Source organism: Mus caroli, unplaced genomic scaffold (assembly GCF_978045245.1).
Source record: "Mus caroli unplaced genomic scaffold, Mus_caroli_1 scaffold_5, whole genome shotgun sequence".
NCBI lineage: Eukaryota > Metazoa > Chordata > Mammalia > Rodentia > Muridae > Mus > Mus caroli.
In genome coordinates this window covers 11,326,823-11,343,527 of record NW_028227260.1, presented here as the reverse complement: position 1 = coordinate 11,343,527, position 16,705 = coordinate 11,326,823, and the positions used below count along the sequence as shown (strand labels likewise).

The 16,705-nt window shown below is 39.1% G+C and overlaps 1 protein-coding gene across 1 annotated transcript in view; it reads right to left on the bottom strand.

Annotated features, from left to right (window-relative positions):
* Ppef1 (protein phosphatase with EF-hand domain 1) overlaps positions 1-16,705 on the bottom strand; it is a 130,794-nt gene that overhangs the window by 88,972 nt on the left and 25,117 nt on the right. Inside the window, exons 3-4 of the mRNA XM_021153415.2 lie at positions 10,049-10,208; positions 8,506-8,580 (exon numbers count right to left, since the gene is read on the bottom strand). Coding sequence (XP_021009074.1) covers positions 8,506-8,580; positions 10,049-10,094 — 121 coding nt within the window. The 5' untranslated portion in view covers positions 10,095-10,208. The remainder of the gene's footprint in view (positions 1-8,505; positions 8,581-10,048; positions 10,209-16,705) is intronic.

The window sequence follows — 16,705 nt, the reverse complement described above, 5'->3', positions numbered from 1 at the left end:
GACACTATGAAAACACCAAACACAGCTGGGCGTGGTGGTGCACACCTTTAATCCCAGCACGTGGGAGGCAGAGACAGGTGGATTTCTGAGTTCGAGGCCAACTTGGTCTACAAAGTGAGTTCCAGGACAGTCAGGGCTATACAGAGAAACCCTGTCTCTAAAAACAAAAAAACAAAAAAAAAAAGAAAGAAAGAAAGAAAGAAAGAAAGAAAGAAAGAAAGAAAGAAAGAAAGAAAGAAAGAAAGAAAGAAAGAAAGAAAGATAGAAAGAAAGAAAGAAAAGAAAAGAAAAGACCAAACATACAAATAATAGGTATAGAGGAAGGAAAAGGAAACCAGGTCAAAGGTACAGAAAATGTTTTTAACAAAATGATAGAAGATTATTTCCCTAACTTAAAAAACAGAGTTGCCTAGCAAGGTACAGGAAGCATGCAGAACACCAAATAGACTGCACAATGAACCAAATTCCTCCATGGCAAATAATAATCAATACACTAAACATACAAAACAAAAAAGAATAGAAACACTGCAAGAGAAAAAAACCAAGTCACTTATAAAGACAGGCCTATTAAAATAACGAGAGAGAGAGAGAGAGAGGGAGAGGGAGAGGGAGAGGGAGAGGGAGAGAGAGAGAGAGAGAGAGAGAGAGAGAGAGAGAGGCCAGCATATAAAGTTGTGTGGGTGGGGAGGTAGGAAGGATCTGTAAAGAGTTGGGAGAGGGGAAATATGATGAAAATATATTGTATGAAAAAATTTAACTCAAAAAACATATTTCATCCAATATCCAACCCATGGAATGTGGCCCCCCATATTCAAAGTGGGTCTCCTCCCATCAGATAATCCATTTGGAAGTACACATGCAGACAAATACAGAACATATGTTCAATTGATTTTCAATCTGGTCACATTGACAATAAAGACTGAACGATACAAGGACACTTACTCTCTCGTTCTGTACAGTATTTAAGCAAAGTATCTGGCTGGCATAATGAAGCAATAAAATAAAATGGAGAGGCTATGCCTGACAAATACAGAAGTGGATGCTCACAGTCATCTATTGGATGGAACATGGGGTCCCCAATGGAGAAGCTAGAGAAAGTACCGAAGGACCTGAAGGGGTCTGCAACCCTATAGGAGGAACAATATAAACTAGCCAGTACCCCCAGAGCTCATGTCTCTAGCTGCATATGTAGCAGAGGATGGCCTAGTTGGCCATCATTGGGAGGAGAGGTCCTTGGTCTTGCAAAGATTATATGCCTCAGTACAGAGGAATTCCAGGGCCAGGAAGTGGGAGTGGGTGGGTTGGGGAACAGGGCGGGGGGAGGGTATAGGGGACTTTGGGGATAGCATTTGAAATGTAAATGAAGAAAATATATAATAAAAATTGTTTAAAAAATGAAAATAAAAATGGAAAGCATTGGAAAGAAGGAAGGAAAACTAATCCTATTTGAAGATGACATGACTTATAAAAAATTCTTAAATAATGAGCTCTTCATGACAACAACTCAAGTTAGAAAAACCGGGGGCTACAAAAATCATTTCAGACATTATAATGAGCATTTCAAAACTGTTAAGAAAAGAATCTTATTTAGAGAAGCATCCAAAATAATAAAAATACTATGACTATAAATGGAAAGACACACTATATTCATAGATCTCATGATTCAACTGTTAGGCTGGCAATGCTGCCCAAATACATTCAGTATAATCCCCCTGAACATTTTATGTGGATTTTAAGATAAGTCTACAAATTAACTATAAAATCTTTATGAAAATGCAAAAGACCCAAAATACCTAGAGCAATCTTGTGAAAGAGAGAGTCTAAGAGACAGGTTTCTTTCTTTCTTCTTCTTCTTTTTTTTTTTTAATAAATGACACACCATCTTTAATAAATAAAACAAACCACCTACGCAGAGACAGTCATTTGTCTGTGGCCCAGGAGTGCCTTCCCTCCTCTCCTTGGGACACAGTGTAAGCTAAGCAGTGCTTCTGAATGCCCTTTGACAACTTGAGTTTGACTGGTGCCTTCCATAGCTCCTGTTTGGTTCTGCCATAGCACACGCTGAACAAACCACTTCCATTCACAAAGACTCAGATGAAGAACTATAAGGATCAGTTAAAACACACGATGCCTTCCTTGAATCTCTTTTTAACAATTAAATCAGCTATTGCTCTTCAATATTTGGTCACTTTTTTGGCATTTGGGTCAAATTCCAACTGTGAAGATCCACTGAAGAAGTAGAGAAACCCAAATGCTTCAAAGACAGCATCCACCCTTGAGTCAACACCTGGAAATTCCTCAGCTATCTTCCTGGGAAATCCTGGCTCTATGGATTGTTTCTTCTCATCAAACCTCCAGTATTTGTCCTCTACAAAGAAGTAGGTCTTCTTTTTCTCTTTATTAGAAATGGCAGCATTAAAACCAACCAGTGGAAAAAAAGACAGCATTTTCAACAAATGGTGCTGGCACAACTGGTGGTTATCATGTAGAAGAATGCGAATTGATCCATTCCTATCTCCTTGTACTAAGGTCAAATCTAAGCGGATCAAGGAGCTCCACATAAAACCAGAGACACTGAAACTTATAGAGGAGAAAGTGGGGAAAAGCCTCAAAGATATTGGCACAGGGGAAAAATTCCTGAATAGAACAGCAATGGCTTGTGCTGTAAGATCGAGAATTGACAAATGGGACCTCATGAAACTGCAAAGCTTCTGCAAGGCAAAAGACACCGTCAATAAGACAAAAAGGCCACCAACAGATTGGGAAAGGATCTTTACCTATCCTAAATCAGATAGAGGACTATTATCCAATATATATAAAGAACTCAAGAAGGTGGACTCCAGAAAATCAAATAACCCCATTAAAAAATGGGGCTCAGAGCTAAACAAAGAATTCTCACCTGAGTAATACCAAATGGCTGTGAAACACTAGAAAAAATGTTCAGCATCCTTAATCATCAGGGAAATGCAAATCAAAACAACCCTGAGATTCCATCTCACACCAGTCAGAATGGCTAAGATCAAAAAATCAGGTGACAGCAGATGCTGGCAAGGATGTGGAGAAAGAGGAACACTCCTCCACTGTTGGTGGGATTGCAAGCTTGTACAACCACTCTGGAAATCAGTCTGGTGGTTCCTCAGAAAATTGGAAATGGTACTACCGGAGGATCCCGCAATACCTCTCCTGGGCAAATATCCAGAAGATGTTCTAACTAGTAAGAAAGAAACATGCTCCACTATGTTCATAGTAGCCTTATTTATAATAGCCAGAAGCTGGAAAGAACCCAGATGCCCCTCAACAGAGGAATGGATACAGAAAATATGGTACATTTACACAATGGAGTACTACTCAGCTATTAAAAAGAATGAATTTATGAAATTCCTAGGCAAATGGTTGGACCTGGAGGGCATTATCCTGAGTGAGGTAACCCAATCACAAAACAACTCAAATGATATGTACTCACTGATAAGTGGATATTAGCCCAGAAACTTAGAATACCCAAGATATAAGTTACAATTTGCAAAACACATGAAACTCAAGAAGAACGAAGACCAAAGTGTGGACACTTTCCCCCTTCTTAGAATTGGGTACAAAACACCCATGGAAGGAGTTACAGAGACAAAGTTTGGAGCTGAGACAAAAGGATGGACCATCTAGAGAATGCCATATCCAGGGATCCATCCCATAATCAGCCTCCAAACGCTGACACCATTGCATACACTAGCAAGATTTTGCTGAAAGGACCCAGATATAGCTGTCTCTTGTGAGACAATGCCGGGGCCTAGCAAACACAGAAGTGGATGATCACAGTCAGCTAGTGGATGGATCACAGGGCCCCCAATGGAGGAGCTAGAGAAATTACCCAAGGAGCTGAAGGGATCCGCAACCCTATGGGTGGAACAACATTATGAACTAACCAGTACCCCGGAGCTCTTGACTCTAGCTGCATATGTATCAAAAGATGGCCTAGTCGGCCATCACTGGAAAGAGAGTCCCATTGGACTTGCAAACTTTATATGCCCCAGTACAGGGCCAAAAAGTGAGAGTGGGTGGGTAGGGGAGTGGGGGGGAGGGTATGGGGGACTTTTGGTATAGCATTGGAAATGTAAATGAGGAAAATGCCTAATTAAAAAAAATGGCAGCATTGATCTTCTTCACGGTGGCCTATATGATATACATGTAGGAACTCCCACAGCATCCCCTGATGTCCTTGTAGTACCCACCAAATCTAACTCTCTGGAACCTGAGACATTACCAATGTGCTGCTCTACTTTGTTCTTTGATGCAGTCAGCACCCTCCGGGAAGAAGTCCTGTTTTTTAAAGACAGGCACTTTTGGTGCAAATCTCTCAGGACTCCTGAGCCCGGCTTTTATTTGATCTCTTCATTTTGGCCATCCCTTCCATCCAACATGGATGCTGCATATGAGGTTACTAACAGAGACACTGTTTTCAATTTTAAAGGAAATCAGTTCTGGGCTATATGAGGGCACGAGGAGCTAGCAGGTTATCCTAAAAGAGGTTTCATATAGAACAGATGAGCCTCAAAATTGCTACGTAGCCAAGGAGTACCTTAAATTTTTGATCCTCTAGTCTCTGTCTTCCAAGTGCAGGGATTATGGGTGTGTATACCTCCTAATCAAAACCAGGACTTTGTACATGCTACACAGACATTCTCCCAACGGAATTACACTAAGGTGCCAAATTTCTTTTGTAGTGCCAGGAATAGAACCCCAGTCTTTCACACATGCAAGAAGGCCTAGTCATCAAGTTAATTTATTTTATTTGAGTGTCCAGATTAAAAAAAAATAATGTTTTCAACAAATGATATCAGGAGAACCAGATTACCATGCACAAGGAATGTATTTATACCCAAACCTCATATATGTGAAAATAACTTAAAATAGATATAAATAAATAAATAAATGTAAGAACTAAAACTACAAAGACTTTACAGGTTAGTATGATGTCAAAAGAAAAAAATACAAATTAAAAATAAGCTAGACTTTGCTAAAATTGAAAACTTTTTCTGGAATTCTTTTTCTTTCTTTTTTCTTTTAATTGGCTATTTTCTTTATTTATATTTCAAATGTTATCCCCTTTCCAGGTTTCTCCCCTCTCAGAAACCCCCTATCCCATCCCTCCTCCCTCTGCTTCTATGAAGGTGTTCCTCCACCCACCCACCCACTCCCACCTCCCCACTCTTGATTCCCCTACATTGGGGCATCTATCCAGCCTTCATAGGACCAAGGGCTTCTCCTCCCATGGATGACAAACAAGTCCATCCTTTGCTAGATATGCAGCTGGAGCCATGTGTACTCCTTGATTGGTGGCTTAGACCCTGGGAGCTCTGGGGGCGGGGGGGCTCTGGTTGGTTGATATTGTAAGAACACTATTTAAAAAGTTAAAAAATTGTCCCTTCTTTACAGAGGGTCTTTCTCTCTGTGTGCTTCTTGTGTTTCCTCACCCCAATAAAAACCTTTCTTTAGCAGGCGATTCTATTTACTGTGTTTGGGAATTCCCTCAGCTACAACCTGTGGAACTTGAGATTTTCTCTGCCTTCTTATTCTTTAACTGGCAGACAAAATGAACCTGATCAAGACCACCTAGATGGTAACACAACTGACCCCAGGATTCATATGTAGACTAAGCTGCAGTCTATCTGTCTTAGTCAGGGTTTCTATTCCTGCACAAACACCATGATCAAGAAGCAAGTTGGGGAGGAAAGGGTTTATTTAGCTTACACTTCCACACTGGGGTCCATCACCAAGGGAAGTCAGGACTAGAACTCAAGCAGGTCAGGAAGCAGAAGCTGATGCAGAGGCCATGGAGGAATGTTCCTTACTGGCTTGCCTCCCCTGGCTTGCTCAGCCTGCTCTCTTATAGAACCAAGACTACCAGCCCAGAGATGGTCCCACACACAAGGGGCCCTTCCCCCTTGATCACTAATTGAGAAAATGCCCCACATCTGGATCTCATGGAGGCATTTCCCCAACTGAAACTCCTTTCTCTGTGATAACTCCAGCTTGTGTCATGTTGACACCCAAAACCAAACCCGTCCACCATCATAAGCTTTAAATCAGTGGTTCTCACCTTCCTAATGCTGTGACCCTTTAATACAGCTCCTCAGGTTGTGATGGCCCCAACCATAAAACTATTTGCATTGCTACTTCATAAACTGTAATGTTGATAGAGTTGTGAATTGTAATGTGAATATCTGACATGCAAGATATCTGATATGTGACTCCCAAAGTGGTCGAGACCCACAGGTTGAGAACTGCTACTCTACAGAATGAGGTGAGTTCACAAAGTTACACTGCTTCACACCAACTCTGGAGTTTTAAAAATTAAGCCTTTATTGTTTCTTTAATTCATAACATTTCATTTGGACTTTCTGGTATTGCACTTATATTAATATCAAAAAGATTTCAAAGATACCCTTGTAAAAGACAGATTTCTCCCCCTCCCCTTCACACACACACACACACACACACACACCCCTTCCCAACAGGAAATATAAACCTGGGTCTCCCAGATGACAACACTAAACTCACAAGGGTGACAGTTAAGTTAAATGGCAGCTAGAAAACTTGCTGTGTTTTGTTATATTTTAACTGCATAGTAAAGAAATTTAAAGACAGGAAGGGTGCAGGAGTTCTACCCTCCTCCCCCAGGATCTGTAGGCAGTTAACAGTTGTAGGAGGAGGGAGATATTCTTCGGTAGTATAACCACTGATAAATTGTCCATGATCCTGCAAATAAGCCCTCACCCATGCTTCAGTAAGTAACACAAACTAAACTTGTTGGTTCACAAACTAAATGAATCAAAATACTATTATTTCCCAATTCCAAAGAAGAATGAGAGAAGAAGAGAAGGAGGATGAAGAAGAAAAGAAAAAGAAAGTAAAGAAACCTCATGCTAGTAAGCAAGTGCTAAAAAAATGTAAGGCAGAACGATAGTTCAAGGCCAGCTTGGACCATTCCTTAAACCTGACAGGGTGGTGCACGCTTGGGAGGTAGAGGCAGGCAGAACAGGAGTTCAAGGTCATTCTCAACTACATAGTGAGTTCAAGTACATCCTAACTATAGGAGTCCACCTCAAAAACAACATCAACAAATAGAAGACAAGTCACTGAGTGAGAAAAAATACTTGCAAACTATATATTTGAGTGACAGGTGAGTCTACATTGGTAAGCATAGCTGCTTTTCAAATTATATATTTGATAAGAAATTTGTAGGTCCTATGAAGGTTCTATGTCCCAGTATAGGGGAATGCCAGGACTGGGAATGGGTGTGGGTGGGCTGGGGAGCAGGGGGAGGGGATAGGGGATAGGGAATTTTCAGAGGGGAAACTAGGAAAGGGGATAACATTTGAAATGTAAATAAAGAAAATATCTAATAAAAAAAAGAAAAAGAAAGAAATTTGTATAAAGAATACATAACTCTTCCAACAAAATAGTATAAAGATAACAATTTTTAAAGTGGGTGGTTTGACATGGTGGCACATGCCTATGACTCCAGCACTCAGGAGGCAGTAACAGGAGGATTACTACTTTGAGGGCATCTATGCCACATAAGTAAGTTACAAGCCCCAGTGGGCTCCCTAGTAACATTCTGTCTCAAAAAAAAGTGGGGGTATAAATGATCTTAATGGATGCTTACTCTAAAGAGACTGGTACAAAAGGTCAAGAAACACATGAAAAGAAGCCCAAAATTATTAGTCATTAGTCAAGTACAAATAGAAACACAACGAAATGTGTCAGAATACCCACTAGGATGGTTATGATAAAAAGACAATTAAAAAACTGTAGCCAAGGATTTTGAAAAATTGTAATACCAACACATTGCTGATAGGAACACTGAATGGTATAGTCACTTTGAGGAAGTAGTTTAGAAGGTTCTCAAAATGTTAAGCATAGAGCTATTATATGACCCAGAAATTCTATTCATTGGTATATGTCTAGAAAACTGAAAGCCTATATTTACAGAATAACTTATATATGAATGTTCATAGAAGCATTGCCCATAATAGTAAAAAAATAGAGAAAAGTAGAAACTTATAACCTAATATCTACTACTAATTAATGAAAGGGATAAACATAAAATGGACTGTTCTCACATGAAGTATTCCTCAACAATAAAAAGGAATATAATACTGAGAAATGCTACAAGAGAGAAGCCAAACACAAAGCCTACATAGTATATGGTTCCATTGAAATAAAATATCTGACTTAAATAAATCCATAGAGACAGATCATTAATTAACTGTTGTTAGGAATTTAGAGACAGAAAATAATTGGGGTTTTACTTAGGAGTCAGAGACAAGGGTGGTGGTTAAACACAATTGCAAATATACTAAATGCAGCCGAGTTGTTTACTCTGCTGATTAATTTCATGTTATGTGAATCTTATCTCAATAAATTCCTTAAGCTCTAAAGTCTGATAATATTTCCATTTATGAATAACATTATAGAAGGTGAAAAACAATTAAAAGAGCTAGAACTTACTTAGGTCCCTTGAGTGGTCCGTTATGAATGATGCTGAAGTCACCAAGTTGATACTGGAGATTAGCTCTGCGTTCTCTGTAAGAGCAACAAGCACTCTTAATCTCTTAACCTTAATCTCCTTAGCTCTTAAATATATGACCTTTTAAAAATATTTATTACTTTTTATTTTATGTATATGAATGCTTGTCTTCAGTGCCTGTGGAGGCTAGAAGAGACCACCATTTCTCCTGGAACTGGAGTTTCAGGTGGCTGTGAACTACCATATGGGTGCTGGGAACCAAACTCAGATCCTCTGCTAGAGCAGCAATTACTCTTAACCACTGGACCACCTCTCCAGCCCGAGCTTAGTGTTTTAAAAAACCCAAGACATTTGACAAAATGTAAAGGACTGGTCAGGAGAGACTGATGCAAAGGAGAATGTGAGTAAAATACATATAAATATGACAAATTACATTCTGCGCATAGAAAGGTGTCCTTAGTGTGGCCCTTTATTTGTTCACTCCCTTTGTAAAAACAAATAAGGTAAATCAATTCCCCAGTCTGTGTTGTTAATAAACAACTACTATGGAATTAGGTTGTGACATGCTTAAAGATTCTAAACAGTTGGTGTACCTGTCATGCTCCTTCCTATTTTCAGAAATAAGCCTGCACACTTAGCACAAGTTAGCCGAGGAGGACCATAATTGATCCCAAAGAAAAATACCCTCAACTAACTAATACAGGATACTCTACCCTCAAATCTCTACCACAAGCTGGGGAAACTTTGAACTGAAATATAGAATAAAACCCAAAAAAGATACCCATAGTCTAGATAAGAAAAAAAAAGTTGGAACTCCGGAGCAAAGGGTTCCTATAATTGTCCCAGCTTGTTATTTTAGTTTGCCTGTAGAAGCTAGGTGGCTTTAACATGCAAGCAAGTTTCAGCTCGATTCCAGAAGTCATGGAAAAGTAAAATAAACAAAGAGAATATTTAAGTCTCTAACTCTTCGGAGGTAGAAGTAGGTAGGGGATCTATGCAGGAGCAATGCCCTTCTTTTAGAATCAGATTATCTACCTGGTATTCTCACTAAATTATTTTTAAATCGTAAGGCAAATCTCATGAAGTTCTGTGTTTAATAGGTATTTTTAAAATGTCATCGAGTTATAAAAGCTAATAAAATTCAGTGGCACCACTAAATGTCACAGATGTGTGGTGTACCTATTATATGACTTTAGAAGAAGTAGATATAAATTCCATTGTCTTTTTGGGTTCCTGCCACTGAGTTACAAATGGATACTTTATACTGCAACATTTTAACGGGAACCAAATCAGACATCTGTCTTAGATAATACTTTGTGTGATACCATAAACTCAAAGTTGCATCTTTCTACAGGTGCTTTCCCATGTTGCCCCAATATTTCACCTTCAGTCTACATAATGATGGTTCTGAATCACACAGAGCAGCTTGAGAACCATGGCAAGAAACAAGATACAGGAAGGAATATGAGTCTGGCTTAATCCCTCATTTTCATTCATAAAAACAGGCCTGTCCCCAGTACTCACCTTTCTTAGATTTGTTGCCTTTTTTTGAAGAAGTGCCACAGCCCATGACTTCTAAAACATATTATGCTTAAAATTCAACTTCTGGTTCCAAGTGAGAGTGTGAAGTCCCTTTCTACCTGCTTCAAGAAACCACCAACTGATTCCCTTCAGTCCATAGATGCTATGTGGAAGACAGAGGAGGGAGGGAAAGCACCAGTTAACAGCATGGTAGCTAAGGGTCTGCCCAAAAGGATTCATCTGATGCTTCTGAATGGTCGTTCATCATGCGGTATGAAAGTGATCACATATAATCTGATCCTTGTTTATTTCCCAGACCACAGGAACAGCCACAAAACAGCTATAGATAGTTTTTGCTGCCACACCAAAATGATAGTTTCCCATGTCTAGGTCAGCTCGAGCTTTGTATAAAATCGAGCACTAAAAATGAAAAGAAACATGGAAATGCAAGAGTGTATAATTTTATAATTAAAACACAGAGGATTGAATATGAAAGAGCTCACATAATTCAGTTGTTTTGGCTTCAAAACCAAAAGTAATTAACTCTATCTAGGCTTTTAAGCACAAATTGGAGGCTGACTATGAGACAAAAACAACACATTTAGCTATGCCAAAAATCAAATCAAAGCAAGTATTTGGCAACTTTCCTTACAATCAGTGAGGAAGGGGCTTCCTTACAAATAGGGGGCTCAGGGCCTCCCCTAAAACTTACAAAGCATAATTAAGCTTCCAAATGTGGCAGAGGCTGTTCCAAAGCCATGATGTCTCCCTTCATGCTTACTATGTCCTTCAGACAAGGCCCCCAGATTGGTGCCTCTAGAAGCACCTGGTGAAGGTTTACAACAGGGTTTCTCTGGGCAGCACACCATCTTGTCGTCATCTCATGCTCTCATGGGGGGGGGGGGCAGGGGGATTATATCTTTTATTTTGTGATAGTTTCAGAAGATGCCCTATTTACATGGATAAGAACACAGAGAACAAGTGTATTTTTCTTCTACTTTAAAAGCATTAAAAATTTAAACTTAGCTAAAGAAAGGAAACATTGAAATGACCAGACTAGAGTATAGCTCAAGGGAGTAGGGCATGTTCTTGGCATGTCTGCTACTCTAAGGCAGTGGTTCTCAACCTTCCTAATGTTAGGACCCTTTAATACAGCCCCTCATGTTGTGGTAAACCCTGCCCCCAGCCATAAAATTATTTCCATTGCTACTTCATAACTGTAATTTTGCTATGGGTATGAGCTGTGTACATAAATTTTAACTAAAAAAAAAATCAGTCTGTGCAGGTGAGAGTGCAGACTACAGAAGCTACACAGCTTCTGGGACAGACCCTGTTTCGGGCTCCAGACATCTGGGCACATTCCCTGCCAGAAGAGAGGGGTCCGCCCTGTCCGGGATGGCTTTGCCAGAGCACCTGGAGGAGCCATCTTGGATCCCAGATCTTCCAGAGACTAGTCTGTACAGGTAAGAGTGTGGACTACAAAAAGCAACACAGCTTCCGGGGCAGGCTCTGATTCGGGCCTTCATCTTCGGCCAGGAGGCAGGTACGAACAACAGATACCTGTGCACCTTCCCTGCAAGAGTAGAGCTTGCCTGCAGAGAGTACTCTGACCACTGAAACTAAGGAGAGAGCTAGACTCCCAGGTCTGCTGACAGAGGCTAACAGAATCACAAAGGGAACAAGCTCCAACCACAGACAACTATAACAACTAACTCCAGAGATTACCAGATGGCAAAAGGCAAAAACATAAGATTCTTACTAACAGACACCAAGACCACTCACAATCATCAGAACCCACAACTCCCACCTCATTCAGTCCTGGGCACCCCAACACACCCGAAAAGCTAGACCCTGAATTAAAATCATATCTCATGATGATGGTAGAGGACATCAAGAAGGACTTTAATAACTCACTTAAAGAAATACAGGAGAACACTGCTAACGAGGTAGAAGTCCTTAAAGAAAAACAGGAAAACACAACCAAACAGGTGATGGAATTGAACAAAACCATATAAGACCTAAAAAGGGAAGTAGAAACAATAAAGAAAACCCAAAGTGAGACAACACTGGAGATAGAAACCGTAGGAAAGAAATCTGGAACCATATATGTGAGCATCAGCAACAGAATACAAGACATGGAAAAGAGAACCTCAGGTGCAGAAGACTTCATAGAGGACATGGGCACAACAATCAAAGAAAATGCAAAATGCAAAAAGATTCTAACTCAAAACATCCAGGAAATACAGGACACAATGAGAAGACCAAACCTACAGATAATAGGAGTAGATGAGAATGAAGATTTTTAACTTAAAGGGGCAGCAAATATCTTCAACAAAATTATAGAAGAAAACTTCCCAAACCTAAAGAAAGAGATGCCCATGATCATACAAGAAGCCTACAGAACTCCAAATAGACTGGACCAGAAAAGAAATTCCTCCCGACACATAATAATCAGAACAACAAATGCACTAAATAAAGATAGAATATTAAAAGCAGTAAGGGAGAAAGGTCAAGTAACATATAAAGGCAGGCCTATCAGAATTACACCAGACTTTTCACCAGAGACTATGAAAGCCAGAAGAGCCTGGACAGATGTTATACAGACGCTAAGAGAACACAAATGCCAGCCCAGGCTACTATACTCAGCCAAACTCTCAATTACCATAGATGGAGAAACCAAAGTATCCCATGATAAAACCAAATTCACACAATATCTTTCCACGAATCCAGCCCTTCAAAGGATAATAACAGAAAAAAAAAAAAAAAACAATACAAGGATGGAAATCATGCCCTAGAAAAAGCAGGAAAGTAATCCTCCAACAAACCAAAAAGAAGACAGCTACAAGATCAGAATGCCAACTCTAACAACAAAAATAATAGGAAGCAACAATTACTTTTCTTTAATATATCTTAATATCAATGGACTCAATTCCCCAATAAAAAGACAGACTAACAGACTGGCTACACAAACAGGACCCAACATTTTGCTGCTTACAGGAAACCCATCTCAGGGAAAAAGACAGACACTACCTCAGAATGAAAGGCTGAAAAACAATTTTCCAAGTAAATGGTCTGAAGAAACAAGCTAGAATAGCCATTCTAATATTGAATAAAATCAACTTCCAACCCAAAGTTATCAAAAAAGACAAGGAGGTACATTTCATACTCATCAAAGGTAAAATCTTCCAAGAGGAATTCTCAGTTCTGAATATCTATACTCCAAATGCAAGGACAGCCACATTCATTAAAGAAACTTCAGTAAGCTCAAAGCACACATTGAAGCTCACACAATAATAGTGGGAGACTTTAACACCCCACTTTCATCAATGGACACATCATAGAAACAGAAACTAAACAGGGACACAGTGAAACTAACAGAAGTTATGAAACAAATGGATTTAACAGATATCTACAGAACATTTTATACTAAAACAAAAGGATATACCTTCTTCTGAGCACCTCATGGGACCTTCTCCAAAATTGACCATATAATTGGTCACAAAACAGACCTCAACAAATACAAAAATATTGAAATTGTCCCATGCATCCTATCAGATCACCATGGACTAAGGCTGATCATCAATAACAACATAAATAATAGAAAGCCAACATTCACGTGGAAACTAAACAACACTCTCCTCAATGATACCTTTGTCAAGGAAGAAATAAAGAAATAAAAGACTTTTTAGAGTTTAATGAAAATGAAGCCACAACATACCCAAACTTATGAGACATAATGAAAGCATTTCTAAGAGGAAAACTCATACCTCTGAGTGCCCCCAAAAAGAAACTAGAGAGAGCACACACTAGCAGCTTGACAACACACCTAAAAGCTCTAGAACAAAAGCAAGCAAATTCACTCAAGAGGACTAGACAGCAGGAAATAATCAAACTCAGGGGCGAAAACAACCAAGTGGAAACAAGAAAAACTATTCAAAGAATCAACCAAATGAGGAGCTGATTCTTGGAGAAAACAAAAAAATAGATAAACCCTTAGCCAGACTCACTAGAGGTCACAGGGAAAGCATCCTAATTAACAAAATCAGAAATGAAAAGGGAGACATAACAACAAATCCTGAAGAAATCCAAAACACCGTCAGATCCTTCTACAAAAGGCTATACTCAACAAAACTGGAAAACCTGAATGAAAAGGACAAGTTTCTAGACAGATACCAGGTACCAAAGATAAATCAGGATCAGATTAATGACCTAAACAGTTCTATATCCTAAAGAAATAGAAGCAGTCATTAACAGTCTCCCAACCAAAAAAAGCCCAGGACCAGATGGATTTAGTGCAGAGTTCTATCAGACCTTCAAAGAAGATCTAATTCCAGTTCTTCTCAAACTATTCCACAAAATAGAAACAGAAGGTACTCTACCCAATTCATTCTATGAAGCCACAATTACTCTTATAACTAAACCACAGAAAGACCCAACAAAGATAGAGAACTTCAGACCAATTTCCCTTATGAACATTGATGCAAAAATACTCAAAAAATTCTCACTAATGGAATCCAAGAACACATCAAAACAATCATCCTTCCTGACCAAGTAGGTTTCATTACAGGGATGCAGGGATGGTTTAATATACGAAAATCCATCAACGTAATCCACTATATAAACAAACTCAAAAACAAAAACCACATGATTATCTCCTTAGATGCTGAGAAAACATTTGACAAAATCGAACACCCATTCATGATAAAAGTCTTGGAAAGATCAGGAATTCAAGGCCCATACCTAAACATGATAAAAGCAATCTACAGCAAACCAGAAGCCAACATCAAAATAAATGGTGAGAAGCTTGAAGCAATCCCACTAAAATCAGGGACTAGACAAGACTGTCCACTCTCCCCATACCTATTCGACATTGTACTTGAAGTCCTAGCCAGAGCAATTCGACAACAAAAGGAGATCAGGGTGAAACAAATTGGAAAAGATGAAGTCAAAATATCACTTTTTGCAGATGATATGATAGTATATGTAAGTGACCCTAAAAATTCCACCAGAGAACTCCTAAACCTGATAAACAGCTTTGGTGAAGTAGCTGGATATAAAATTAACTCAAGTCAATGGCCTTTCTCTACACAAAGGATAAGCAGGCTGAGAAAGAAATTAGGGAAACAACACCTTTCACAATACTCACAAGTAATATAAAATACCTTGGCGTGACTCTAAGGAAGTGAAAGATCTGTATGATAAGAACTTCAACTCTCTGAAGAAAGAAATTATAGAAGATCTCAGAAGATGAAAAGATCTCCCATGCTCATGGATTGGCAGGATCAATATAGTAAAAATGGCTATCTTGCCAAAAGCAATCTACAGATTCAATGCAATCTCCATCAAAATTCCAACTCAATTCTTCAACGAATTAGAAAGGGCAATTTGCAAATTCATCTGGAATAACAAAAAACCTAGGATAGCAAAAACTCTTCTCAATGATAAAAGAACCTCTGGTAGAATCACCATGCCTGACCTAAAGCTGTACTACAGAGCAATTGTGATAAAAAAAACAATGCATGTCACCCAAGAGGAGTAGACGGCAGGAAATAATCAAACTCAGGGGTGAAATCAACCAAGTGGAAACAAGAAAAACTATTCAAAGAATCAACCAATCAAGGAGCTGGTTCTTTGAGAAAATCAACAAGATAGATAAACCCTTAGCCAGACTCACTAGAGGGCACAGGGAAAGCATACTAATTAACAAAATCAGAAATGAAAAAGGAGACATAACAACAGATCCTGAAGACATCCAAAACACCATCAGATCCTTCTACCAAAGGCTATACTCAACAAAACTAGAGAACCTGGATGAAATGGAGAAGTTCCTAGACAGATACCAGGTACCAAAGTTGAATCAAGATCAAGTCAATGATCTAAACAGCCCTATATTCCCCAAAGTAATAGAAGCAGTCATTAATAGTCTCCCAACTAAAAAAAGCCCAGGACCAGATGGGTTTAGTGCAGAGTTCTATCAGACCTTCAAAGAAGATCTAATCCCAGTTCTTCACAAACTATTCCACAAAATAGAAACAGAAGGTACTCTACCCAACTCATTCTATGAAGCCACAATTACTCTGATACCTAAACCACAAAAAGACCCAACAAAGATAGAAAACTTCAGACCAATATCCCTTATGAATATTGATGCAAAAATCCTCAATAAAGTTCTTGCTAACCGAATCCAAGAACACATCAAAACAATCATCCATCCTGACCAAGTAGGTTTCATCCCAGGGATGCAGGGATGGTTCAATAAACGGAAATCCATCAACGTAATCCAGTATATAAATAAACTCAAAGACAAAAACCACATGGTCATCTCGTTAGATGCAGAAAAAGCATTTGACAAGATCCAACACCCATTCATGATAAAAGTCTTGGAAAGATCAGGAATTCAAGGCCCATACCTAAACATGATAAAAGCAATCTACAGCAAACCAGTAGCCAACATCAAAGTAAATGGTGAGAGGCTTGAAGCAATCCCTCTAAAATCAGGGACTAGACAAGGCTGTCCACTTTCTCCATACCTATTCAACATTGTACTGGAAGTCCTAGCCAGAGCAATTCGACAACAAAAGGAGATCAAAGGGATACAAATTGGAAAAGATGAAGTCAAAATATCACTTTTTGCAGATGATATGATAGTATATATAAGTG